At 62.9% G+C, this 26,176-nt stretch overlaps 1 protein-coding gene across 1 annotated transcript; it reads right to left on the bottom strand.

The window, feature by feature from the left end:
• Nucleotides 1-1,872: 1,872 nt before the first annotated feature.
• Nucleotides 1,873-21,007, bottom strand: TERT (telomerase reverse transcriptase). Its single transcript, XM_045808004.2, has 16 exons — nt 20,789-21,007; nt 19,371-20,676; nt 17,185-17,380; nt 15,855-16,035; nt 14,784-14,963; nt 14,236-14,394; nt 11,562-11,657; nt 10,935-11,020; nt 10,021-10,134; nt 9,565-9,636; nt 8,674-8,862; nt 5,448-5,574; nt 5,127-5,188; nt 3,956-4,080; nt 3,218-3,355; nt 1,873-2,756 (listed from the first exon to the last, which is right to left on the bottom strand). Exons 1-16 carry the CDS (start codon nt 21,005-21,007, stop codon nt 2,653-2,655), a joined length of 3,354 nt encoding a protein of 1,117 aa, XP_045663960.2. The 3' UTR covers nt 1,873-2,652.
• Between the last annotated feature and the right edge of the window lie 5,169 nt (nt 21,008-26,176).

Genomic DNA, 26,176 nt, shown 5'->3' with positions numbered 1-26,176 from the left:
GGCGGGTCAGCTCAGGTGCCTGGTGTGGGGTCCCGGCGCGGCCCCAGCAGGGCAGGTCAGTCCTCCCCGTTTAGGACAGCGCAGGCACCACCGCGGCCTGGTCGGCGTGCGGGTCGGGTGGGGCACAGTTCCGCACTGCTCATCTCCGGTGCATTTACGACCCGCTCCGTGGACTTGGGTCTGCCATAAATGGGTCAGCTCAGTCCCTGAGACACTCTGCACGGCGGCAGCAGTAAACAAGGCAATAGCCATAAACCCTGACATGAGATGCACTTGGGCCCTGGAAGTTTGGGCTGCATTAGCGCCAGCCCCATCCAAGGTACACTCGATGGCATCCTGGCACACGTCACATGGCCCCATCAGGGACATCCTGGAAAGAAGCCGTCCCACTATCTCAGGACACAGGCAGACAGCCAGTTCCCTGGTGGGGCCCTTTCTTCACAGGCTACATCTTCTTTGGGCTGCTCCCCTCCTCGTCTTGTGCAATCCTTCTAGCTCTTTCCATCTGTTCAGGATGTCTGTCCAGCACTCTGCATAGCCCCCCCACGCACACCGCAGCCCCCGCCTGGTGTTCTGGACGGGCACACAAGTGTCTCCCACATGTGGGCTCGTCCCCAACCGAGGCTAAGCTGGGGCAGAGCTCGGCTTGTCATCCTGAGAAAGCCTGCAGCTCCACGCACAGCACTCTGTCGGGGGGCACCTCTCAGGTGCTGTTAGGTGAGGCTCTGACCAGGGAGGCCAAGGGCCCTGGGTGGGGCTCCTGACCCTCCACGACCTCTAGCCACCTCCAAACTCCTAACCCTGACCTCGGAGCCACCTCTGCGCCCCTAGGGCCGCTGCTCAAGACAGCCCATCCTCCTTCGGAGAACCAGGGGGTTCTGAGCATGCGGCCCCCCACCCCACCAGCAGCATCTTAACTCCCCCAAACTGCAAATTCCCCAGATTTGCTGAAGCAGACATGGGGGGGGGCACCTGTGCAGTTCAAGCCCCCAGGACAGCTCAGGCTGACACCCACGAACCCCCCTGCCTCTCCCAAAAGGTTGTCTGGGCCACCCTGCTGCTGCCCAGTTGGGCTGACCTGCTCTTGCTGTAACCTGTGGGGCCGCTCATTCCCCCGAGGTCCTCGATCTAGCCCCCGCCAGAGCCGTGACCCGTGACCCTGAGCAGAGTATATACCCAAACCCGGCCCCTCCTGTGGCCCCTCTGCTGTCCCCCAGCCCAGGGGGCTCCCAGTGCGTGAGCAGGACCCCCGCGGGCCGGCCCGCTCAAACAGCTCCGCCTGCAGAGCCCATCCCCACGACACCTGTTCCCAGGCCCAAGTATTGCTGGCCAATGCGTCTGGTCTACGCGAGCACAGCCTCTAAGTTCAGTGAGACAGATGTGATGATGGAGGAAAGAAGGAACCCCACCGTGGTCAGGATGCAGGCATGGGGGAGGGGCAGGGCCATCCCCGGAAGCCCCCAGGTGATGGAGGGTCCAGAACACAGGAGCAGGAGACAAGCAGCCCAGAGGCTACCGCCTACCTCCCAAACCCACTGCCCGCTCCAAGGAACCCTCCAGAAGGAGGTCACCTGGACACTGTGAAGCCAGAGAAGAAATGTGCTTAGGAGGGAATCCAGTGTTCTGGGCCTCAGAATACTGCCCACCCCCTTTCAGGGTCCACAGTAAGGCCAGAGTCGGCTGGATGGGGGCCTTCTGGCCCACTGCCCAGCTACACCGGCCCCGGGGGGGGGGGGGCCTTTCCCACTTCCCCCTCCTGCCCTCAGGTCCCTGCCCCCGAAAGCCCCCTGGGACCCCCGCCAGGCCAAGGACCCTGCACACCACGTGTGGACACAGACGTGAGTGTCTGTAATCATGGAACGTGGTATGGAGGCCTCACGCAGCATGTGTTTTAATACAAACGTGGGAAAATGGAAGCCTCTCAGAGCAAAGGCTTGGCGTGTTCCTTCCGTGGCTCCCCAGGAGTCTCCGGGGCTGGCAGGTCCAGGGGGAGGAGACCATGCAGAGGACCGCCACCAGGATGACCCGGGGCCACCATGTGCGGGGCAGGGGCCGGGGGGAAAGAGTCGGAAGTGGGGGTGGCGGCGGGTGGGGTGGGCCAGACACTCAGGCTCCAGGAGGTCAGCGGGGGTGCGGGGGGCAGGGCGAGGTCACAAGGACGGGCAGGGATGGGTCTGGAACAGCTGACTGGGCCCTTAGCTTCTGGGGAAAGCTCAAAAGGCACAGACTTTGGCCGCGGCGCAGGGACGGCCGGGGCGGGCACAGACAGTCCAGGCCTGGGCACTGAGCAGATAGCGGGAAGGAGCCACACCCGCCACCCAGAGCCCTCAGGAACATGTGTGCAGACTGGGGCAGTCCCCAGTGGGGGGTGGGGCAGGGGTGACAAAGGTCCAGATGGGCAGGACAGGCCAGCCCGGTGCTCCCACCTGCCCCCTCCTGGCGGTCAGTGGCTGAAGGACACACAACCCCGATCACAAGAGAGTGCTTGGGGGGCTCTCCTCCCTGGGGACACTGGCCAGCAGCTCAAGTCTCAGGGTCTCAGGGGAGAAAGGGCCCAGACCTGAGGTGAGCTGGCTCCTCCTACCACGTGAAGCCACCCCGGCTGGGGCTCGGGGGCCCTGGAGGCCACTCTGGGCTGAAGAGGACCAGTAGTCAGTCCAAAATGGTCTTGAAGTCTGCGGTCAGGCTGGGGTCAGCCGCTGCCTCCAGGGCGGCCAGAGTCACCCCCGGAAGCTGCCGGCACAGCTGCGCTTTGGCTGTAAGGGGACGAGTGACACGAGGGTGCCCCAGCCTTGGGACTCCGCCGAAGGCCATGCAGGCGTGTTCTGTGCGCTGAGCGCCTGCCCCGTGCAGGCCAGGCTCCGAGTGCCAGGTGGGGCGGACAGGAGGGATGTGTGGGAAAGACTGGCTGCTGGGGGTCCCTCTGCCCATGTCGGGGCAGCCAGGGCAGAGCCCGGGCACTCAGGCTGGGGGACACCAGGCTAGCGGGGCGGAGGGAGTGGGGCCTTGACCTCTCCCCACAGACAGGAAGTGAGGTGTGGAGTGGTGGAGTGACAGGTGGGCGTGCCCGGCAGGGGGTGAGAGAGCCTATGACCCCAGGGCACCTGCACTCTATCACCTGGGGGCTCCTAGACCCACCCACCGCCATTCAGACACGGAGGAGCCCAGCCCTGCTCAGGCACACAGAAGGCAGGACAGAGCAGCGCCTCGCCCTTACCTGCCCGGAGTGCCCCCAGAAGACACCTGTAGGTACCACCGTGACGAGCCAGCTTGAGCAGAAAGGCGTGGAGGCAGAGCCACTGAGCGGCCTCAGAAGGAAACGGGCCGGAGGCGCCCTTGGTCCCCAGGGACATCCCTGGGGGGGGGGGGGAACACATGGACAGGCTAAGGCCCCGCCTGGAAAGACCACGTACTCCGATGGGCCCCATGCTGCCTGGGGTCCCCATGCCACCTGAGCCCAGGAGCAGGGACAGAGGCCGGGGGGGGGGCGGCAAACGGGCAATTCTGTTGTAAGGTCAGCCGTAACACGAGCTCCAGGGAACCCTGACGGCTGGCACTTTATTCCTCTTCTCAAAAGGAACATCCACAGAACGGAAATCACAAAGACCCGAGGGACACCGCACGGCCTGAGCTGCTGACCGGCCGGAGGCCTCCAGGATGGAGCTGCGGGGAGCAGAGATGGTTCTGGGGGGCGCCTGGGGCAAGGCTGGGCTGCAGACAGTGAGCTCCAGGGGCGTCAGGCGTGGGGCCCAGCCTCCTCCCCACCACTGGCCGGGATTTGTGCCCGAGGCCCAGGGCACCAAGGGGAGGGGGCGCTACCAGGCCCAGGCCTGACGGGGGCACTCCGGAGCACACGGCCGTGCTGTGTGGGAAGCGTGCCGGGGAGCATCCCGTGTTGCTGCACTACAGGTGACCCCTCAAAACCCGCCAGCGACACCCAGTACCCCCCGCACACCTGTGTTCTTGGCTTTCAGGAGTGAGTAGCAGTACGACGCGGTGTCCGCGATGACACGGAGGAAGAAGGAGGGGTTCTTCCGCACCGGCTGGTTGAACGGAAACTGGAGCACACATGCGTGGAACCTGATGGAGGGACGCCGTGTGGGAGGAGGGTCCCCGGCTGGGGTGCGTCTGCGTGCATGGATGTGTGCATACGTGTGCACACGTGTCCCTCCGTGTCTGTGTGTGCACGGGACCACACGACAAGCCCCCTCCAGGTGCCTCGTGCTCCTGGTCTCACTGACCACCTGGGCCCCTTCTGGAATAACGTGCACGCCTGTCCCTCTGCCAGCAGCCTGACTTCACACACCATCACCCTGTTGAGTGGCAAGCACTTTCCCGCCTGCGGGAGACCGGAGCCGGATTTGCAAACAACACACGCCCGGCTCCAGTCCACAGACTCGCCCAGGCTCACACGTCCATCTGTCCTGACCGTGGCTGGAAGTCAGCCGCTCCCCTGAGTGGCCGGGGGCAGGTCTCCCTTGCAAACCAGAGCAAAGCCTGGCTCTATGTCTGAGGCTGGGGCAGCCAAGGTGACCTCGGGGTCAACACGCCTGAGGTGGAAGCGTCCCCCCAAGAGCTGTAGGAAGGCAGAAGCACCACAGGGCCCCCCAACTGCCCAGCCATGCCCTAGTTCTCGGCAGGGCAACCCGGAGCCATGAAGGGACCGAGAATGTTCCAGAAGCACATGGGGGCTCAGACGTTCCCATTAGTGGGGCAGGAATGGCAGCTGGGCTGTTTCGGGGCCACAGCCCAAAACCCCTTTCTGGGGGACATCGGAGGGTCGCGACCCTCCCCTGTACCCACCTGTTCCTCTGCTCTCTGGGACCCGAGCCCTATGGTGTCTGCCTTCCAACGCCACACATGGGCTGCCTGTACCCGCCTCGTGCTCCAGGCCCCTATGAGGTCCCGGGTCAGAGCACAGGAGTGGGGACTCCCTGGGCCACGGTGGACTCCCGTCGCTGCCTGGGGACCACGCAAGGTGCACACACACGCACACACACAAAGCTGCAGCGTCCGCGGCTGAAAACCTGGGACGCTGGAGGGCAGGGCGCTCTCCCAGGCCGTGGGAGAGCCGGGGCCTCGCAGTCCCACGGACCCACATGTGGCTGTGTGGCCAGGGAACCCACCTGTAGGCCTGCAGCAGGAATATCTTGTAAATGTTGGTATAAACCGTATGGACGCTGTTCACCTGGGTCACAAAGGAAGACAAACGTTGCAGATACATCTGGAATTTAGATTTCCGTCTCGCGCTTTATCACCAGGTCGGAGGGAGGCTGGAGGAGGCGGCCCCAGGTGGGTCCCCCCTGCGGTGGCGGCGGGAGGGCAGGGGAGGTGAGCGCCGAGTGGCTCCAGAGCCTGAGCCCCAAGGCCTCGGAGCCCCACCGTGGGGAGGGACCCAGCGCCAGACGATGGGCCCCGGCGGGCGTGAGGACCGGCCGCGCGCTCACCTGCAGATCCAGAAACAAAGTGCAGCACTTGAGCCGCAGGACGGCGAACAGCTTGCGCCGCATGCTCCTGCCGGGCCTGGTGCCCTGGCTGAAGGTGAGGCTTGAGCGGATGGAGGTCTGGGCGTAGCTGAGGGACAGAGCGGGAGCCCCTGAGACGCGAGGCCTCCTCGCTGCAGCCCACCCACCCGCCCACGCTGTCACAGGCACGCTCAGATCACACCTCACACGCGTGTCCGCCCACACCCGGGCCGCGGGGGACTCGGGCGGGGCGGGCCCTCATGTACCGCACACATCTGGGTCACGATCGGGGTCATGTACGCGTTCACGCGTTAGTGACAAACAGCACAGAGCACCAGTGAAGTCCACGATTCAACCAGACACGTTAACGTGGCAACCACGTGCCTGACTGGGTGCCTTCCTGGGAGAGCGTCTGTGCGGGGTGGGGTCTCCTCGGGCTCGGCGCGGCTGCTCGGGCCACACGGGGCCTTGAGGCCACAGTATGGCAGCTTCTGGCAGCCTGGAGGGCTTCTTGCAGGAGGAGGACGCCCCACCGACAGCCGGACGCCGTGGATGAGGCTAACACGGTCTCAAGATGGGAGACAGGGAAGACACAGGAAGAGGAAGGAAAGCCGTCGGCTCAGCACCGCCCACACTGGAACACCTGCCCCTGCCCCTATGCCCCCGAAATTCCCCGTGGCCCGTGTGGTCTGTGCCCCGGGAGGTATCCCTCAGTGCCAGCGTCAAACACGCTAACCTCGAGATCAACTTTTCATCTTACTGAATAGTTTCTGAGAGTAATTTCAATGTCAGAATAAAGCTTTTCTGAGCCGCTGAGTCAGGCTGTTGCGTTAGCTGTGGTAACTCACGCTGTCCCAACAGTCAAGTGACAGCTCTGATGATGTCCCTGATTTTTGTTCCTTGAGGACAGATTTCTGGAAGTGCAGTTACTGGGAAAAGGTCTGATTGTTTCAAGAGCTTTAATACAAATTTGCTGCTTTCTAGAGAAGTTGCTCCAGTTTGCCCAACCCTCAGAAATGTGCCCATGTGCCCGGGCCCGACTGGAGCGCCAGGAGCGCTGCTGAGGGACCGTGGGCGCCAGGGACCGGCACCTGGGACGGAAGCTTCTCTAGCGGGCGGGCAGAGCCTGGTGGGAGTGTCTCCAGTCCCCACCCCCGCGGGCTCAGGGCCACACCCTCTCCTCCATGACGGCGTCCATCGCGGCCTCCCTACAAGCCTCCACGTCCAACCTCTACAGAGCTCAGCGCACGGAAGGGAGGCCACTGGAGCCAGGCCTGGGTTCAAATCGTGCCGCTGGGTGACCAGGGGCAGGTCCCTTGTCTGCGCCAAAAGGACACATCTGAGAAGTAGCCGCGGGCCCCAAATACTGGGCTCAGTGAGGCCACTTGCACTCGAGGCGCTGCTACCGTCTCTGCCCATAGGCTTCAGGCTCCTGGTGCTGAGCCACTCGCCACTTCCTTTCCGGTCTGACACCTGCCGGTCCCGCACACTCCCCCCCCGCGCCACGTCGGAGGACCTTCACCCACCTGTTTTCTGAGTCCTCCCGCTCTGTCCCTGCTGTTTTGTTTCCCGAGCCCAGAACTGGCTCCTGGGCGCGCCATGACACCAAGCTGTGGCACACTGGCTGCTCCTACTTTGTTTCCTAGACAACCGGACGTCCTCCCCTCACTCCCACCCGCGGCACCACGGCAAACCCACGCGTGCTCGTGAGGGCGGCCCTGTCGGTCTGGCCGCCTTGCCCTCCCCACCTTGGATGAGCTGGGTTTGGGGAAGACTCGGAAGTCCACGAGACAAGCCCGCCTTGTCACTGTCTTTTCCAGGACAGTCCTCATCCTACCTGTATCTCCTCCCCCTCGGCCTGCCCAGCCTTTGCCGCGTACGCAGGACACCGCATGGGGGTCCAGGCACCTCTGTCTCCACAGCCGAGCCCTTAGGGCCGCTTCTGTGAACAGGCGTTTGTGGAGAGGTCCTGTGAGAGCACAGCTACCCCGCGACACCCACACGCTCTCGGGCGGTGTCATTACGCAGGGAGAGAATGGGGTGCCAGGCCGGAACGGCAGTGCCCGTCCCTCAAACGGCCTAGGTTCTTGGGGAGCAGACAGGTGGTGGGCCGTTCGTGACCAATGGGCGTGGTGGGGGCCGGATGGCGAGAGAGGGCGTGGAGCCGGGGCGTCTGAGCCGAGTCCCAAGGATGAAGAGAGACCAACCAAAGATGGGGCGGCCAGGGCAGGAAGGGGGCCTGGGTTTCGCACGCAGAAGGACAGGCGTGAGTCTGCATGGGGAGGTGAGGGCAGCAGAGCGGGCTGGGAGAGCAGAAAGAGCACCGTGGAAACAAACCGGGAGCGTTCAAGCCAGGACAGTGGAGTCCCCAGCCGGCAAAGGGAAGGCCCGCCCTCCAGCGTGGCCGTGGAATCTGTACTTCCTGCTTGTACGAGAGCGGGTTCCTGCATTCACGTCTGTCCTGAGTCTGTGTCTGGGCCAAGCCCGAGGCCAGGCTGGAGCTCTCAGGCTCAGGAGAAACCGGCTGTGAGGGGCTGAACTGGTCCCCAAATCCACGTTACGGCCCTAACCCACGTGACCATGTGTGGGGACGGGGTCTGTAAGAAGCACTAAGGTCATGGGAAGGCCCGACCCAACAGGACTGATATCCTTGTAGGAAGAGAGACGCCAGAGACGCCTGAATGCAGACGGATGTGAGGACACAGGAGACCACGAGGAGAACCAACCCTGCCCACACGTGGGTCTCGGACTCCCAGCCTCCACGAAGAGAGAACAGAAAGTCTGGGGGAGCTGCTGGTCCACAGTATTGTTCGCGGGAGCACGAGCTCACCAGGACAGGGTCCCACGTACCACGTACACAGCAGGCCCCGTGCACCACAGCCCTGCTCCCCAGGGAGGCCATGGTGGGCATTACAGGGTGTGCCCCCGTCCTAAGGAGACTTGCGTCCAGCCAGTCCCCAAACCTCTGAACTCAGATCTATACAGCGTCCCTGCAGAACACACTATGACCCCCAAGTCTCCTGTACAAATTCCTCTAACCAAGAACGCCCCGAAACTGCTCACCTAGCAAGTGCGCTTAATCCCAAGGAGGATGTGTTGCCGCCCCCGTCTGGATGGGCCACTGGGCACCCCTGACCTGTGACCCACCCGTCACCCACAGAGGCAGGAAGGCTGCGCGCTGTGCTGCGTCCATCGCGGGCGTATTCACCTGGAGTAGTCACAGGACACCTCCAGGGTCCGGGTGTCCAGCAGCAAGCCGCACCAGGGGAACAGGCAGTGGGCTGGCAGCTGGAGGGGGGCCGCGCTGCCCAGGGCGATGTCCTCCACGGGGAAGTTCACTGCCGTCTTCTGCAAGTTGGCTGTGCAGCCGTACTCGGGAACACCTCTGACCAGGGTCCTGAAGCAGAGAGATCAAGTCAGCCCCTGGGAGGAGGGGGACGCCGCTGGGGGGCTGGGGCACTCTGCGGTGTGGCAGCCGCGGGCACTGAGCCGGAGCCACGGGCATGGAGGCAGGCATGGGCGCTGCCCTGGGGAGCGGGGCTGCCAGCCCACAGGCCCCTTGGAAGTTGGGGTGCACGCCGCACTGGGCAGATGGCGGGGGGGCTGCGCCGCACACACAGGAATAGAAGCGAGGCCGCGAACTTGCTTGTGTGGCTCCCCTTCTCCCTGTAGGCCACATGGGAGGGACTTGCTAAATGGTGGTGCTACGAGGCCGGGGGGCCATATAGGGGGTTGGTTATTTTCCAGAATTAAGTCGGACACGTGGGGTCCTCCGCGCTGTCCCTTTGGGGCCCCAGGAGTCCAGGGTCTTACTTTCAAGTGTGCTTTTCCAGGGAAGCAGACAGTTATAAACTGAGGGGTGTTTGCTCTGGTTGCTGGGCTATCTTTGGACAAACCCGTCACCCCAAGCCCGCCCGCGGGGGAGTCCCGGGCTCAGAGGGAGCGAGAGTCCTGCGGGCATGCCCTGGGGCACGGCAGCCCGCAAAGGGCGCCCTACAAATGTAAATTCATCTCACGAAGGGGGAACCGTTACTCCGCGAGTCAGGTCAGCCGCTCACGGGCCACAGGAGAGCCGTGGATGCGCGTGTGGGAGCCTCACCTGAGAAAGGCCCGTGCTTGCGTCAGGTGAGGTGTGACCAGCAGAAAGTCGTCCACCAGGCGCAGCAGCACCCTACGACGGGGCAGAGGGGCCGGGGCTGCAGCAACGGGCTGAAGGTCAGAGGGACGTAAATACCCCAGTCCACAAGGACACGGACAAAGTAACTTTCTCCAGAGAGTCTACACAAAGGCTTTCCCTTCTCGTGGGACATGGCAGTGGCTGGGGATGCACGGGCAGGGGCACGGCCACGGCTCAGAGGCCCGTGGAAACGCGCCCGGGCCCTGGCTGCACTAGACGCTGCTTCTAAGCCTACGTTCAAGACCCGCTCACTACCTCCCATGTGACCTGACACAAAGCCACGAGTATGGCCCTGTCCACACCTAGAGGACCCGAAACGCGAGGTGGGGTGAAAGCAAGTTCACACACACACACACACACAGTGCGAGGAATCCGTACCCGTCCTGCTGGATTCCAGGAAACAACCTGCTCTCCATGTCCCCGTAGCAGAGACTGCACAGCAGAGTGGACAGGATGGAGCCCTGGGGGATCCCCTGACACTGGACGTACGACCTGGCGGACAGGACGCGGGTGGGAGCAGGCCACAGCAGGCCTCGCATTCATTATAGACACAAGTGCACGCAGACCACAGACACGCAGGCCACGCGCACAGACCACACACGCATGAAGACACACCACGTGCGGACCACGCACCCATATGCGCCACACACTGGGGGGCACGTGAATCAAGGTTTGTCATGTGCGCCCACGAAGCCCTGCCAGGTGTCTGTTAATACCTGCCACTGTCCACGTGGGCCCAACCCATTTTCATAAAGATCACGGCAGGCAGAGAAGTGGGTGGTGCCTCTCCGTGGGAGGCGTGGGGGTCACAGGTATGGCCTTTCCCATGGAGAAAGTTCTCTAGTGACACGGGTGCCACTGACAGGCATGCCGCCTTGTGAAGACTCACCCCACTGTGCACTCACCAGGAGTATTTTACTTTTCAAATATAATTACATTTAATGAGTGCTGTAATTACTCATAACACAGTAATAACAATACGTCCTTTCACTAAGCTTCTGATTCCTAGAGCACAGGGAATGATCCCAGGGAAGATGCCTACATTCCAAGCTGACCTCTAACGACCTTGGCTGTGAGCCTGAGCCCCCAGGACCACCTCTCTCATCAGATGCTCGCTGGGGTCCTCGTGCAGGGGCTCGCCCAGAGAAATCTGGCTTTGTCTGTATAAATAAAAAAATCATCTGCGGGCATTTAAGTGCCAAAGGACTTCCCGAACCCTGGGAGCTGAGTGGCCGCGGCGCCTGCAGAGGGCCGGAGGCAACGACGGGAAGGTGTCGGGGACCCCGACTCACTTGCCCCCGATCCTTATGACGTGGTTGTACACCAGGCGCAGGAAGAGGTGGAAAAGGCCGCTGCCGGCTTCGTTCAGAGAGGAGCTCTGGAAGAACAAACGGAGGTGTGGGCGGGCAGGGGCCCCACGCTGGACGCCACACGGGGCGGTCTGCGGCTCTGGCCGGGCTCGAGCCTGTGGACGCTGGCCCAGAGGGCACACGCCGTGTGTCCCGCAGCAGCTGACGGGAACCCAGGTCCTCACATCTCAGAGCCTCAGTGGGTGGACCGGCTTCTCCCTGTAACTGGTTCTAGAAAGGCCACGGAGCCTGACGGCTGATCCATCACCAAGGGCCCCGCACTCAGGAACTGCCCCTGCTTACGTGCAAGGAAAAGGGGTTTCCCACTAGATGGTCAGTCCCGGGGGGCACAGGGCAAATCCAACTTGTCCTCCTAAGGAAGGGGGCACGTTTCCTTTCAGCCTCGCGAGCACAACTGAGGGAGAGGGCGTCTCTAGCAAGTCACGCGGAAGCAGCTGGACCGCGGTGGAGTCTGCTACGAGGCTGCACCTGGGCCCCTCCAGCCAGACGGTGGCCACCGCCCGTGTCCGTGCCCCTCCCCAGCAGCGAGCCGCGTGCCAGACCCCCCACCTGCTCAATGACCACAGCGTCCCTCAGTGAGCTGGTCTCTTGCAGATGCTCCACGAAGTGCCTCATGTACGGCTGGAGGTCTGCGAAGGTGGACACCTGCTGGCACAGAGGAGGGGTGAGGCAGACACGCACCGCCCAGGCCTGGCGAGCAGAAGTCACATCGCGGGGGACCTCATCCGCATCAGGAGTGAGCAGGTGCCGTCTGGGAACGGGAGGGGACGGCACTGGGAGCTGGTCAGGGCCCCAGAGCACAGGAACCGTCCACCTCGTCACTCCCCTGACAACAGATGACATGCGGAGGAAAGCCGCTGGGGTCCCAGTCTTTGGAAGGGGTCCCTCCTTCCCGAGACCCCTCCCTGAGGCCTGTCCATTCGCCATGGGAGGTGGAGCCCGAGCACAGGGCCACCTAAGCAGCCAGCATGGAGGGGCTGGTCTGGGGAGGAGGGGACTGCAGAGAAATGAGCCAAAACTGCCATTTCTTCCCTAGTTCCATCGACTATAAGCATTAGGTGCCCCGGGGGGTGCTGGGAACTGCTGCAAAGGCAGTGATGGGGCCGCGGTGGCCAGGCTCTCGGGTGAGCACAGGAGGCTGGGGGCCGAAGGGGAGCAGAGGCCAGCCCTGCAGGATCTAATACCAGTCCCGTCAGACCCTAGTGATCCGCCACTCCCACTGGCAGGTGAGAGATTCTCCCATGGAGAAAACCAGCATTCTGCAAAACCTATGCTTTACAGTTTTTAGTTAGAAGGCTGGCATCTCATGGGAATGCATGGGGTGGGGGGAGAAGAGAACAGGTCTGTGCGACCACGACGCCCCGCAGACGTGCTAGGAACCTGCCCGAGGATGAGGCCGCTACGGAGCTGCCGGGATTTAAAAGTCAATCAAGAGAAAGTTAATAAAAAGTCAATAAAAAACAATAAAACAAAGAAAAAAAAGGAAAAATGAACCAGAGAGCTGGAGTCTGTGAGAAAATTCACATGGGATTTCAAGGACTGAAGAACAGGACCAGTGACCGGAAGGATCTCATGGAAACAGGTGGTCGGTCAGAACACGTGAGGTGTGGCCGGAGTCCGTGTGCAGAACACACGCGGAGGGGAACCTAGACCGTGAACACGCCCCGACACTGCGTCCGGAGGTAAGGTCCAGCGGGCGGGGCGCCGAGAGCACGAGCTGTTCTCACGGAAACTGCAGGACCGCGTTGCCACCGCCAGGGACAGACGGCGTGCAGAGCGGAAAGGACACGGCGTCAGCCATGAACGCCGCCAAACTGGCTCCGTGAAGGTGAAAAACTTCTGTTCATCAAGACCCCGTTTGTGATGAAAAGGCAGAGACAGACCAAGAACACGTGAAGATCCCAAGAAATCCGTGACGAACGCACACGGCTCCTCACAAGGGGGGGATGAGCTCAACGGGCATCTCACGAGAGGAGACATCCGAGTGGCCCATTCATGAAGGGCGCTCGCCGGGCACGTCATGGGGAAGATGCCCCGCACAGTGACACAGGACGGCCGCACGCGCCGCAGGGACACTCGGCCCCCGCGCAGCGCTGCCACCCCGGACACTGTGGGCACGAGCACGGCCGGCCCAGTGGTGGCAGCGGCACACGTGGCAGCGTGGTCGGGCACCGTCCCCCAACACGGAACGGCTCCACGCCAGCAACGTCCCCATCCACGGATCACCCGTGAGGGGAACGCCCGCCCAGCAGAAAGCAGAGCCCTGCGGGCAGCACTGGTACCACAGAACTCCGACCACGACAGGGAGAGTAGAGAGCTGCCACCGCCACCGGCCGCGTCTCAGACTCGCTGGGGAGCAGAGGACACAGACACAAAGGGCACGTTCTGCCTGATGTCACGTTCATGGAATTTGAGACAGATACGTGAGTCCACAAGACTGACATCTGAGCAGGGGACACCCTGGAGTGGGACGGGGGTCTTGTGGGCACCGTGATTTTCTACTTCTCAACCCAGGTGGTGGCTGCCATCTGTGTCCACAAGGGCAAAATCGCATTTTGTCGCAGACTCGGGATGTGCAAACCACATCATCTGAGCCCCACCCCAGAGGGGTCACGTGGGGCTCTCCTGAGAATTTCGGGGTCGCTCCTTGCCCTTGGCAGCCTTCTGCCTCCCCACATCCCGGCTGCTCTGGGGACCCGGGTGCTTCAGACGACTGGTAGGGAACTGCTGCATCTGACCAGGCCCCTTGTCCTTTCCCAGCCCTGGCCTCTGGGGGAGGGGTACCCCAGACCCGCAGCTCTGCTGTGTGGGCAGGGGCAGCGCGGGAGGCCCAGCTGTCGTGGGCGAGGCACCACCGGGCCCTCTCCTCCCACAGCGCTGGCCCAGTGCTGGCCCACGGAGCACACCCGGCCCTCTCCACGACCTCGGGCCAGGCACAGGCTCCCAGGGCACGTCTGCGGGGACATCAGCTCCGCTGCTGCTGGTGTACCGTCCGCGGCCTGCCTCTGTAAAGGGACACAGGAGGCAGCGGCCCGCAGCACGAGAGGACGCGAATATAACAGGAACGAGAGTGTGAGGTGCCTTCTGGCTCTGGGGGCAGAGGGAGTGCAGCTCAGCACCCATGGACGTGGGCAGGGGCCTCGGGTGGCAGGTCCATCCATGCCACGGACACGTCCACACCACAGACACCTCATCATGGAACATGCACTCCTGCAGCTCTTACGTGTCTTTTGAAGGACTTGCGGACGTGTCCCTGGGCAGTTCTCCGGACCACGGCATACTGGCGCACGCAGTAGGTGTTTTCTTGAGGCCTGATCACGTTGGCAATGACCTCTACCAGCCTGTCCTGGGGGAGGGCATCATACGCCCCCGTCACGTCCACCTACGTGGGAACAGATATGCCTGTGCAGGGAACGCCCCCGGGGTTCCAGGTACAGCTGGTCCTGACCTGCTGTTACCAAACTCAGGGGGATCGGACGCCCTGAAACCCCACTGACAGCCCTGTCCCCGCCGCACACACCTGTTCCACGGCCCCCAGACTCAGCACCCCCGGGGCAGGCCTGCATCCCGGTCTACACCCAGAGACGTGATGTGGCTTCCCCAAGGGACACCCTATTCGGGCAAACTCAGGGGCTGAAGGTCAGCCACTCCCGCCCCCACCCCGCCAGGGCCCACGATACACGGCCAGCCAGTGGAGGGGCTGCTCCCGCAGGCTGGACATGCCCAGCCAGCTCACTTGGCGTGGGGTGGGGACCAGAACTGAGCACCGACCTTGACAAAGTACAGCTGGGGTGCTGGGTCCCGGGCCCGCACGCGCAGCACAAAGGCTCGCCAGGCCCTGTGGATGTCGTCCATACCCAGCACGGAGGCCCCCAGGAGGCTGGGGCGCCGGGCCCGCTCGTAGTTCAGCACGCTGAACAGTGTCTTCACTTGCGAGGTGAGATGCTGGACCTGGAGAGCCGGCCCGGGACAGGGGCAGCGTCATCAGAGGACGCCCATCAAACGGGGGCCTGGGCCAGACCTCCCCACCCCACCCACTGGGCCCCCAGGAACAGCTCCCTGCCTCCGCGCCTCCCTTGCCCACCGGCATCCCCCAGACTCCAGAAGGGCCAGATGGCCGACCCCCCACACACCCTCGGACCTGGGGTCTCCCAACGGATCTGTTACGGGACCCTGGAGACTCTGTATAGAGATTGCAGCTAACTTAACAACAGGTGTCTTCCTTCTCCACCTCCCGAGCCCCCACCACACGCAGGGCAGGATGCTGCCTCTGCAGGGACCCCTCACCCACCACGTAGGAGGAACCCGTCTCCACTCACAGACCCAACCAGGTCCCCAGCCAACATCGACAGCCTTGCTTCCTTGTTTGAGGGCATCACAATGACAAAATCACCCCACTCTGTGGAACCACTGGAAAAGGGTCAGAGCTCTGGTGACAGACATGCCGTCGGGGGGACCTATGGGAGGTGCTAACCACAGCGGGAGGTCCTGCATGGGTCACTGGAACCCCAGCAGGCCAGTGGCAGGTGAATAACCCAGTTCTTTCTATCCTCAGCTCACGGAGAGTAGAGTCCCCTGCATCGGCAGGATTCCAGAAGCTGGGGGCAGAGTGGGTAGCTCTGTCATGAGAACCTGTGGGTTCATGGAGGCTGTCTAGCATCTTGTAGAATTGGCCTTCCCACGAGCTCCTTGTCTGCACTCAGGCGCACGGCCCTGTCCGTGGTGCTCTGCCCTCCCGGGGGCCTGACGGGCTGCAGACCCTCCTCCCGGCCTCCTGTCTACCTCCACGCCAAGCCTGGGCTGTCCATGCCCTTGACTTAGAAATGAAAAGACAGCGTTGACCTTCTTGTCTCTGCGGAACGTTCTGGCTCCCACCACGTAGTCCATGTTCACAATGGGCCGCAGCCCACTGCGCTTGGGGAGGAAGCGGAGTCGGGATGTTAGGAGAGTTCCTCTGGCTTCATGGTGTCTTCTGACCTCTGCTGCGGACAGTTCTCGGAGATGCACGCTGGTGAAGTGCTGTCTGAAACAGAGAATCGTGTGGGCTGCAGCTCGGCAGGCATGCGAGACGTCCAGAGCGGGTAAACCCACCAGAGAGAGCCAGGCTCCCAAAGTTGGCAGAGCCAGCCCCCAGGATCCCCATGCTGTGGCCGACCCCCTGCAGGGGCAGCCATCCACGCAGGGCAGGGGGCGGGGGAGGTGGTGACTGGGGCAGCCCCACAGAGGAACAGAACCATCTCTCCATGGACGTGCCGGCTCCCCGTCACCCGTGACCGGCAGCCTGTCCCCCAGCACCACCCACAGGCGGTGGGGGGGCCCAGCAGGGAAGGGCAGGATGCAAGCCCAACCCACCATGGGGACTCAGAAGCCCGGCAGGCAGGGGACGGCTTCCACAGTCCCCACAAGAAGTCTCAAGAGCCACTCTGAGTCACTGCACTGTTACCTCAAACCTAGAGTAAAGGCCTCCAGACCGTCTCCCAGGGGCAGGAGGACACAGCCCCAGCGCCCTGTGGCTCACAGGACTCCGGCCCAGCTCCCTCTGCACGAGATGTCCTGACTCAGGGCATGGGTTTGACCCAAATGTGGGATCCAGCCCAGGAGCCCTGATCTCGCCACTTTCGGGGCCCTGCCCAGCGCTGGAAGGACACTGGGCGTGTTCGGCCAGGCTGGCAGACCAGCCCTGACGGGATCCCGACTCGGCCTGCGTCCAGCACAACCCTTCAGATGGACATAAAGCAGCGTCTGAGACGAGCCTAGCAGCCAGTCGGGCAAGTCAGGCTGCAAGGTAGTGCGTGGGGCCCCGCTTCCTGACGCACACGTCTGCCCCCGGGTACTGCCTGCATGCCATCACCTGGTGAGGCCGTCCCACTCATTCTGTGTGGGTTAAAACAGAATCCGACCCAGGGGCCAGGGACGAGCCAGCGACCCGTCTGCGTGGTCGCTTCCATCCAGGACAAACTTCTTCCACTTCTGCGCCCCACGCAGCCCCAACTCTGACGTCACAGGCCAACAAAGGGGGGCCCCCAGCGAGGGGCGCACAGGGAGGGACCCCAGTGACGGGCCCCCTGGGAGGGGGGCGCACAGGGAGCTGGCGGCTGGCTGGGTGGCCAGGACACAGGGCTGTCACCCGCACACACAGGAGAACACACGCGAAGGGCACGGACTGACACACCTGATTCCTATACTCTGTAACTGGCTCCACACGGTCTTCCGGTAGAAGAAGAGCCGGTTCTTCTGAAATGTGGTTTCCGTGACATAAAAAAACGACCTGAGCAGCTCAACCACGTACGTGCCCATCAGCCAGCACAGGAACGTGGCCAGGACCTCCTCCCTGCGACGGTGCTCGGCGGCCGGGACACAGCGAGCCCCTGCAACGGGAAAGGCCCAGAACCCAGTGTCCACCCCAGCTGCCCCACACATCGCAGCCACCCCGGCCGCATGAAACAGGCACGTGGGGACTGAGGCGCAGGGAACGGATCCTCAGCCAGAGGAGGGGGCGCAAGCCATTGACGACGCTTCTGCGGATACCGCCAAGCGAGAGCACTGCGGATGTCGGGCTTTAATAAAAGATGTTCCTGGATTAGTTCCACGTTTCCTTTTCTACTTTGTGATGTGGTTACCGGAAAGTTTGGGGATGTGGTCACGTTATATTTCTACTGGACAGAGAGGACGGGGCCTCGTCATCAGTCCTGGTTTACAAGCAGGACGCAGAAGCAGAGACATGCTCTCCATACGGGGACACAGCCATTCAGCAGGGCCACCACCGGGCAGCAGGACCCAGAAATGCCCGGGGTTTCCCAGGCTGGACCACACGGGAGCTAAGGGCTGCCAGACCTGCGCAGCTGGGAACACACACCACAGGAATGGGAAGTCACCCCACGGGGCCGGGGAACACACCCCACAGGTCAAACCAGTCCTCTGTGCGTTCCTCTGTAGTTTATTCTGCGCACTCAGAAAGGTCATGAGAAGGTGTCACCAGGTTGCCACAGAGGCCACGGCCCATATGGAACTGGGGGCTTCACCACTGATAATGGACATGGAAGGAACCGTGAAGGAGCAGGAAGGGGACCCAGAGGCTGGTCTGGGGCAGAGCACAGAATGGAGAGAGAGGGGAGGGAAGAAAAGGGCAGGGGACAAAGCTCAATAAACGCTGACCACAGACCACGACACGACCTCTAACTTGGGGCGTAACTCAGGCCGTGGGACATCCGTGTCAGGCCCGCACATTGCTCAGGACAAGGGACCCTGAGAGGACAGCAGAGCACGAGGCTCCGAAGCACCGCCGGGGGGGGGGGGGGCAAACTGGGAAGGAGGGTGGAGTGGGAGAGGCGCACGGTGTGGCAACGGGCGTGGCCATGGCCACAGGAAGGAGCAGACGGCCAGGGCCACAGCTGGAGTGTGCAAGGACACAGGGAGGTCCAGAGGCTGGGCCCCACTCCCCCGGGAAAGCACCAGCTCCCTCCGGCATGCAGTGCACATAGGCACGGCAGACCTTGTGTGAAGCTGGGGACAGGGTCACGGAACTCAACTCCTTCCACAGAGTGAGCGGCAGCCTGACAGCACCAGTCCTGTGACAGCCTGTCCAACAGCGCCTGGCACCTTGGAGGTTCCACGGTGTGGCACGGAGAAGGGAGTGGCTGGTTATGGTGTACAGGCATGCCAGGTGAGAAAGTTCTAGAAACGTGCTGTGCAACACAGTGCTTACACTTGGCAATGTTTCCTATGTACTTAACCATTTGTTAGGAGGATAGGTCTCAGCCTGTATGTTGTTTTCCCACAATTAAAAAAAACAACAACCTTACAAACCCAAGTTATTGGAAGGTCGTCCTGCTGTCTGCCATCACCTGGCCTCAGAGCCTCTTGGGGAACTGGAAAGGGTGTGCCCCTGCCCCCCATTGGAGGCCATCATAATCACGTTCTTTGGAGACGAGGCCAGGTATATTTTAAGCCCCCATCGCGGGAGACTGAAGTGGGAATCCGGGTGGTAACCTTGGCTCTAACAGAGGGCTCCGCAATCTTCTTTCACCGAGAAGTCTCAGACGTTTTGGGAGCTTGGGGAAGGTCAAGTGGCAAAACCCCGGGGTCTGTCCTTGTTGCTGCTGCTCCCCGCCACGGAGGATGGCTGGACCTGCGTCCCCACATCTGCTCACCATGTGTCTCCGGTGCCTGCCTGAGTCCATCAGCACCTCCAAGGTTCATGTAAACGGGATGGGAGGGGTCGGAGGTGGAGGATGGAGCCCCCACCTCGAGCCCGAAGCCGGGTGTGCAGGGAAGGTTAGGAGGGAGGGGCCTACCACATTCAGGCGGCGGGCCTGGTCCTGCAGGGCCGACCAGGGACGTGCTCCCCGGGCTGCTCACCTGGGCTCCCGTGCAGCCAGGCGCAGTCCTGCACTTTCATCTTCCACGTCAGCTCCTGCAGCGAGAGCTTGGCGTGCTTTCCCAGAGAGATGAACTTCTTCACGTTCCTTAAGAAGCGGTGCTGGTTGTGCCTGGAGCCCCAGAGTCCAGCGGGCACCAGCCGGCACAGGCAGGCCCGCAGGAAAGCATACACCTGCCAGGGACTGCTGTGCTGCCGGAGAAGGTGGACCAGGCGCCCGGGGTCCGTGCTCTCCTCGGGGGCTGCCGCGGGCCTCTCCAACGGGCACACGCCCACTCCTCTGCACTCGCGGTTGCTGGACGCCTCCCCAGCGGCCGCCACCCGGAGCGGGCAGTGGGTCCTGAGGAGCGCCCCGTACGGGCACCGCGCGTGGTTCCCAAGCAGCTCCCGGAACAGGGGCCTCATCCGCCAGTAGCGCGCGGGCAGGCGGCGCGTCCTGCGGGCAGCCCCCGGCCTCCCGGGCTTGGAGCCCAGAAAGATGGTCTCCACGAGTTTCCGGGCCCCGGTCAGGCTAGGCGGCAGGGCACTGAGCAGGAAGGAGGGGCGCAGCCGCTCCCTGCCTCCCGAGCTGTAGAGGAAGTGCTTGGTCTCGGGGTGCGCTGGGTGATGGGGTACTCCCTGGGGCCCCTGAGATGGCTGTGCGGCCGGGGAGGTGCGACGAGTCCCAGGGGGCCCTCCCTCCCAAGAGGAAGCTTCTGCAGCGGCCCTGCCAGGTGTCACCGCGCGAGGCTTGCTGTCACTCGGCCCATAGGCCCTGCCCAGGTGGGCCCGGGTAGACGGCCTGTCGGTCCCCAGGTCCGGCTCTGGCGTCTCGCCGCGTCTGGGTCTCTTGGCCAGAGGCGGACTGCTCCCGGAGCTGCCCCGACGCCGCCTTGCGCCGGAGGTCCAAGCCTGGCGCGTGGGCCTGAGGTCCGTCCGGGTCCCAGGACTGCGGCCGGGGGACGCGAGAGGCCGAGCCACGGCTGGGACGCAAAGGTCGTAGAGAGGAGGCCCGCACACCTGGTAGGCGCAGCTCCGGGCCACCAGCACGTAGAGCGCGCAGTGCGTGAGCACGTGCGTGAGCACATCGTCGCCCACGCGGCGCAGCAGCAGCCCCCACGCACCGCTGCCACGCAGCGTCTCCGTTACCGTGTTGGGCAGGTAGCTGCGCACGCTGGTCGTAAAGGCCACGGGCGGCCCGCCGCGGGCCCCGTCTAGCAGGGCGAAGCCGAAAGCCAGCACGTTCCTGGCGCCGCGCTCGCAGAGCCTCTGCACCACCCTGGCCACCAGCTCCTTCAGGCAGGACACCTGCGGGGGGAGGGGTCCTGAAGCGCTGGGGACCGAGGTCCCCGGGGCCTGAGCGCGCGGCCCTCCCTTTCCCACCCCGGCAGGCCCGAGCCGGGTTCCCGAGGCAGCCCACCTGGCGGAAGGACGGGGCGACCGGGGGCGGCCGCGCGTCCCAGGGCACGCACACCAGGCACTGGGCCACCAGCGCGCGGAAGGCCGCCGGGTCCCCACGCCGCACGAGCCGCCGGCCCTGGGGCCCCAGGCGCCGCAGGAAGGTGGCCAGGGGAAGCACCTCGCGGTAGCGGCCCCGCAGCAGGGAGCGCACCGCGCGGCACCGGGGCGCGCGCGGCATGGCAGGAGAGGGGCGGGTCCGCGGGAGGAAGGGGCGGGCCCGAGGGGGGGGTCCGCGTGAGGAGGCGGGGATTCGGGGAGGAAGGGGCGGGGCCGGGGCGGGGTCGCGGCGTTCGGGGGTGTTGGCGCCAAGGTGTGGCGAGGCCCTGAAGTGCATTGGCCGCATCGTCTCCACCCATGTCCCGCGACCCCTTGCAGGGTGCCGCGGTCCAGCGAGGGTCACACAGCGGGGAGCAATGGAGGCGGCCTTGGCTCTGGGGGTACCCCAGGGGGAGCCCTAAGGTGGGGCAGCTGGGGCGCTCTACGCCCCCTGGGGAGAGGGTCCTCTGGTTTGTCTCTTTCTCCAGTGCGCCGTGACCCAGGCACTGAGGGCTGCCGAGGGGTCCAGCCGAGGAGGGGTGGTGGAAGGAGCAGGGTAGCAAATGGGCGAGGATGCCCAAGGAGAGGGGTCGCCGGCGCTGCGGCCACACAGGCCTGGGGGCAACTGAGGGTGGTGGCTGTGAGTCCCCTCCAACTTGGTCTCCTTGACCTGGGCTGTAGTTTCTCCCTTCAGGTCCTTAGGCTTCAGTCATCTCCACCAGAAACAAAAAACCCTACTAACCTTGGTCCACAAAGGATGGGGAGAAATTGGAGCCACAGGGCCTGTGTGGCCCCCAGGCTCCTCACACCTGCTCCCAGCTGCCACGCCCTCAGAGCCGCCCCGGAAGACAGGACTGGGCAGGTGGAGGGACCGGCCTGCGGCCTCAGAGCCCCTTCCAGCCCAGCCCAGAAACCCTAGACAACATTGACCTCCAGACCCAGGGGGACAGTTGTGACAATGCCGGTCATGACTCTTGAACACGACACTTTGGAGGAACCACCCTAATGAGATCTCCCACAAACGCAGGCTCCCCCGCATGTTCAAGTTTGCATCCCTAAGCAACTGGCAAACTTGTGGGTCTCAGGAGGCTCCCGGGATGATGTACTGAGCTCAGCAAACACCGCGTGGCCGGGTGAGTCTTAACCTTTCACAAGGTAAGAAAGAAACGTGGTCAGGAAATTAATTTTATTCATGGCCCTAGCATTTAAACAGGCCTCCCGTGAGTCCCTGGGCGCGGGCTTGCATATTCATGGCTCTGGCTGAGGGCTCTGATCAGTCCGACCTGGAGGGTTCCACCGACCCAGCACAGCCTCGGAGACTCGCTCACTTCTGCCACTGGTGCATTTGCCACTGCTGGGGAGAATTTGTTCTTTTCCAACAAAGTTACTCTGATTCTCCTGGAGAAGCCTGCTCAGAAGACAGACGTTTTTAGAAAAAGCAGAACAGGAGAAACCGAGGCAGAAAAGGACCCGTGCGGTTAATACCGTGTTGATGGTGAGGAAGTGTCTCCCAGCCGGAATGGAGACCGTTCATCTCCAGTGTCACAAGAGCAGTTAACTTGTCTCGGGAAGTGGGTGATATTCTGAAATCATTGCATCGTAAACGTGAAAAATGTTCCAAGGGAAAAACTGATGCTGTTGGCTTGAGATAAAATACAACGAAAGCCTTATCCTGGGCTTTTGGAGAGGCTGAGGGTGGGCTTCACACAGGACACCTGGAACTTTCCAAGCCGAGTGTGTGCTGCACCAGGAGCCAAAGAACGCCACAGCGCCATCGATTCGGTGCAAAAGCGAGGAGCCCCCACCCCCTGTGCGTGGGGGCTCCACACAGGCTGGACAGATTGACTTCAAGAGACTTCTAACAACACGTGCACAGGGCGTGGGGGGCTGCCCGGGAGGTTCAGGTCGCTCCCAGAACCTCAGGACGTCGACAGACGGCTTCTCCCCGGTCCACGAGCAATCACAGAAATGACGAGGGCAGGTCTCAGGCAGCCCCAGCCCTGCCCGAGTGACCTGAGCCCAGGGAGGCCATTGTGGGTGCCCGGGCAGGGCTCCCCACTCACTGTTGCTGGGCTGCAGGCCTGGGGGCTGGCATGGGCAGACCTCCCCGGCCTGAGAGCCGGCTCTGGATGGCAGTGTGCGGGAGGAGCTTGCAAGGGGACGGCACGTCTGGCGCTGGGCGTGCTGGCCGGGCACCCTCCCAGGCAAACACACGTGTTAACTCCAAACAGGTGTCCGCGTTAGCCCGCGGCCCGGATGAACACAACGCAGGGCTGTCGGCTGCACACAGGCTTCTGTCCGTATGGAAGCTGTCCACGAAGGGGGCACAAGAAAGAAATGGCATCAACGGCGTGGCCTTGCCGACAGAGGGGCCAAGCGATCCGAGCCCCCGGGGCCCCTGACCCTGAGAAGATCCTTCCGCGGGGCCCCCTCCAAGCTGCTGTGATGCCAGCGTCTGCCTCCGTCTGCATCACCCCGACTCTGACCCTCCTCAAGAAATCCCGGCTGCCAAGTCCCTTGTGGGAGGCGAGGCCACGTCCCCAGGTTCCGGGACTAGGACATGACATCCTTGTGTGGTATTTGGCCTTTGACGCTTGGCGTGACAGAAAATACAGCTGTTGATCGGCTCTGCCTCCGGGTGCTTCTCCCAGTGTCCCCAGCGGGTGACCTCCCAGAACACGGGACACTCCTGGCCAGAGCCAGCGCCCTGAGCCTGGTACGGTGTGTGTGCGGAGCCGGATGTCCTCCCACTGCCCGTGTGGGTTTACGTGGCCGGCACTGCTCTCGCCACGCAGAAGGGTGCCACGGGCTCCAGGGTCACCGAGCTGCACTCCGCCCACCCCAGCCCCCGGGCCCTGACTACCAGCCTGCCCTGCAGGGATACTGTGGTTTTGAGCATGTATGACGCACAGAGACTGGCGTTGTGCTCAGTGTCCTTCCCGTGGGGCCAGCGGTCCACTGCTTTCCCTCTCAAAGCAGCCCAGTCCGTGCTGTGAGGGGTGGGTGACATGACCACACGGCTGTTGAGGGACGTTTGGGATTTTTCCACTTTGGGCCTGTTATACGTAAAGCTGCTGTGAATGTTTGTAGACAGGACTTTGTACCTGATCACGTAACTTGTCATTACTCCTGGGTGGAGGTCCAGGAGAGCGGCCAGGTCACACTGCAAGGAGGGGCGCACCGCCTCTGTTCCACGGGCACCCCGCGGGCTCCCGCTTCCCTGGGTCCCTGCCAGCAGTTGCTGGCCTTGCTGGCTCTTACTGTAGCCTCTCTGATGGGGTGTGGACGGTCCGCAGGCTGCCCGGGAGACAGCCAGGATGGGACGCCCAGGGTGCCGTGACAACGGGGCCCGCCTTGGGACCCTTGCGAGGGTTGGGCTTGGGGAGCGTAGAAGATGAGTCAGGGGAGGAGCCCTGTCCTTCAGACCACACAAGTGAAGGGAGGGGGCGCGGAGGGCAGGTTTAGGGACCCGGGTCTTAGGGGGTGTTATCTGGAAGCGAAGTGGGTGGTGTAGGGAGACGTCCGTGTGCGGCACCCCAGGGACCCCAAAGCCACCACAGGTCCCGCTGGGAAGGGGATTGTTTTGTTTGAGGGAAATCATCCTGAATCCAACACTATCTTTGCGGGAATCGAACATAGATTCACTGTGGGAATCATAACCCGTAATTATATTTCACAAACCAGTAGTAGACAAGATAACGTCTCCTAACAAACCAGTAAGGAAATAGCACACTCCGGGCCACTGACAGACTCGTCACGCTGTCGTTCCAGGCAAAGGGGAGGTGAAGGGCATGGTGTCCGACTCTGGTGAGCTGCACGTTTCTCCGCGGGATCTCAGGAGGCGGCTGAGCCGTTGGCACGCAGCCCCAGTGCCCTGCTGCTGAGCTCGCCGCGGGGAACGGAGGCACCGGGTCGGCGGGAAGAGGACCCCCTTCTGGGCCGCCACTCGGCTTCACCACGGTGGGTGGTCGCCCGGTCCTGCAGAGGTGAGCTGCAGGCAGCAGCAGAGCCAGGCCCTGCCAGACCCAGGATCTCGCTCCGTCCCCACAAACTCTCGGTATGGAGGGTTGGCGGGGCTGCTCTTCCCTGCTCCCGTCCACACGGCCCGTCCCCGGTGAGCGGCTGAGTGCGTGTCAACAGCAGGCATCAGTGACAACACCCGACACAGCTTCCCCAGCGCAAACAAATTCACCCGGACGTCGAAACAACTTCAGCCACAAGCAAGTGGGGTCCTAACCAAACACGCATGACGGGGACAGAGCAGAGGACGTGGGCCGTGCTTCTGGTGGCGTGGCCCATCCACGTGGGCGTGGGCAGCCACGGCCGGCCCCTCCAGGCCCTGGGATCGGCAGGACTGCCAGCTCAGAGCAGCCGGGTGGGGGATGCCCTAGGGACCCTCAGCGTCCATGCCCAGTCTTCCAGGCTCTCTGGCCCAGGGGGCCCCTTGTCCCAGCTGCTACTGTCACTCCAACCTGGGCTGAAAACAGCCCCCACTTGATTTTCTGTGCCTCATTCTACTGGGCAGGTCTCTGTGAGCAGAACAGAACGGTGGCTGCTGAGCGCCCATGCTGTCCCCGTCCGCCACAGCCTGACAGCCTGACACCCTACTGGGCTCCTGTTCTTAGCGGCGAGGATAAACAGCACTGGGAATAGTGGCTCTTGCTGGTGATTTTCCCACATTAGCTCATTGTCTCTGAGCAACTGGGAAGCAGGTGGACAAGCGTCACCAAACTTTCTTACAGGTTCTGGGGGGTGGGGCTTCCTGAAAGCCCTGATCATTTGGGGCAGAGGTGGGACACAATCCCAGGTTCTCTAAGTACAAGGCTGGTGTCCCCAGTGTGTGCGGCTGGCCCTGGGTGGACGGGCGCGGGCAGGAGAAAGGCAGCGAGCTGGGCAGGGGGCCTCAGGAAACGGCCCCTTGGGTCAGGAACGTTGGCGGCTCCCAGGAGAACAGGTGTGCGTCCCCCTCCCCCGGCGGACAGGGCTGCCACATTTAATCCGTCCCGACCCACTTCCGTCTCTCTGTGTACTTTCCCTCACACCCTCAACCACCCGATGAAAACCAATAAAAAGTGCTTATGGCTAAAATCCCTCTGAGTGCGGGTGTTTGGTCCTTGTTATCTTGGCAAACACGGCTCGGTTCCGGGCGTGTGCGTGCCTCTGGATTTCTGCACTCTTGGAAATTACTGGATGAAATTTAAGAAAATGGTAAGATAAATTGACCCACTTGGATACTGAAAGGTGGAATTTACCTATAGAATTAAGTCCTTAATCTCTCCTTTTGTGAACAGCACGTGCCTCCCTGCGGCGA

The sequence above is a fragment of the Ursus americanus genome, chromosome 15, assembly GCF_024610735.1.
Source record: "Ursus americanus isolate L20-20 chromosome 15, mUrsAme1.1.p, whole genome shotgun sequence".
Taxonomy (NCBI): Eukaryota; Metazoa; Chordata; class Mammalia; order Carnivora; family Ursidae; genus Ursus; species Ursus americanus.
This window is presented reverse-complemented; position numbering and strand designations above follow the sequence as displayed.

What these genes read in the sequence shown, in the direction of transcription:
- TERT (XM_045808004.2), bottom strand. Translation starts at nt 21,007, where the DNA reads ATGCCGCGCGCGCCCCGGTGCCGCGCGGTGCGCTCCCTGCTGCGGGGC. An exon ending in CGTTCCGCAGAGACAAGAAG is followed by an intron (nt 14,964 to 15,854) that starts GTCAACGCTGTC and finishes CCGGCTCTCCAG; the next exon opens with GTCCAGCATCTCACCTCGCA. An exon ending in CCTGGAATCCAGCAGGACGG is followed by an intron (nt 9,637 to 10,020) that starts GTACGGATTCCT and finishes GCCCCGTCGTAG; the next exon opens with GGTGCTGCTGCGCCTGGTGG.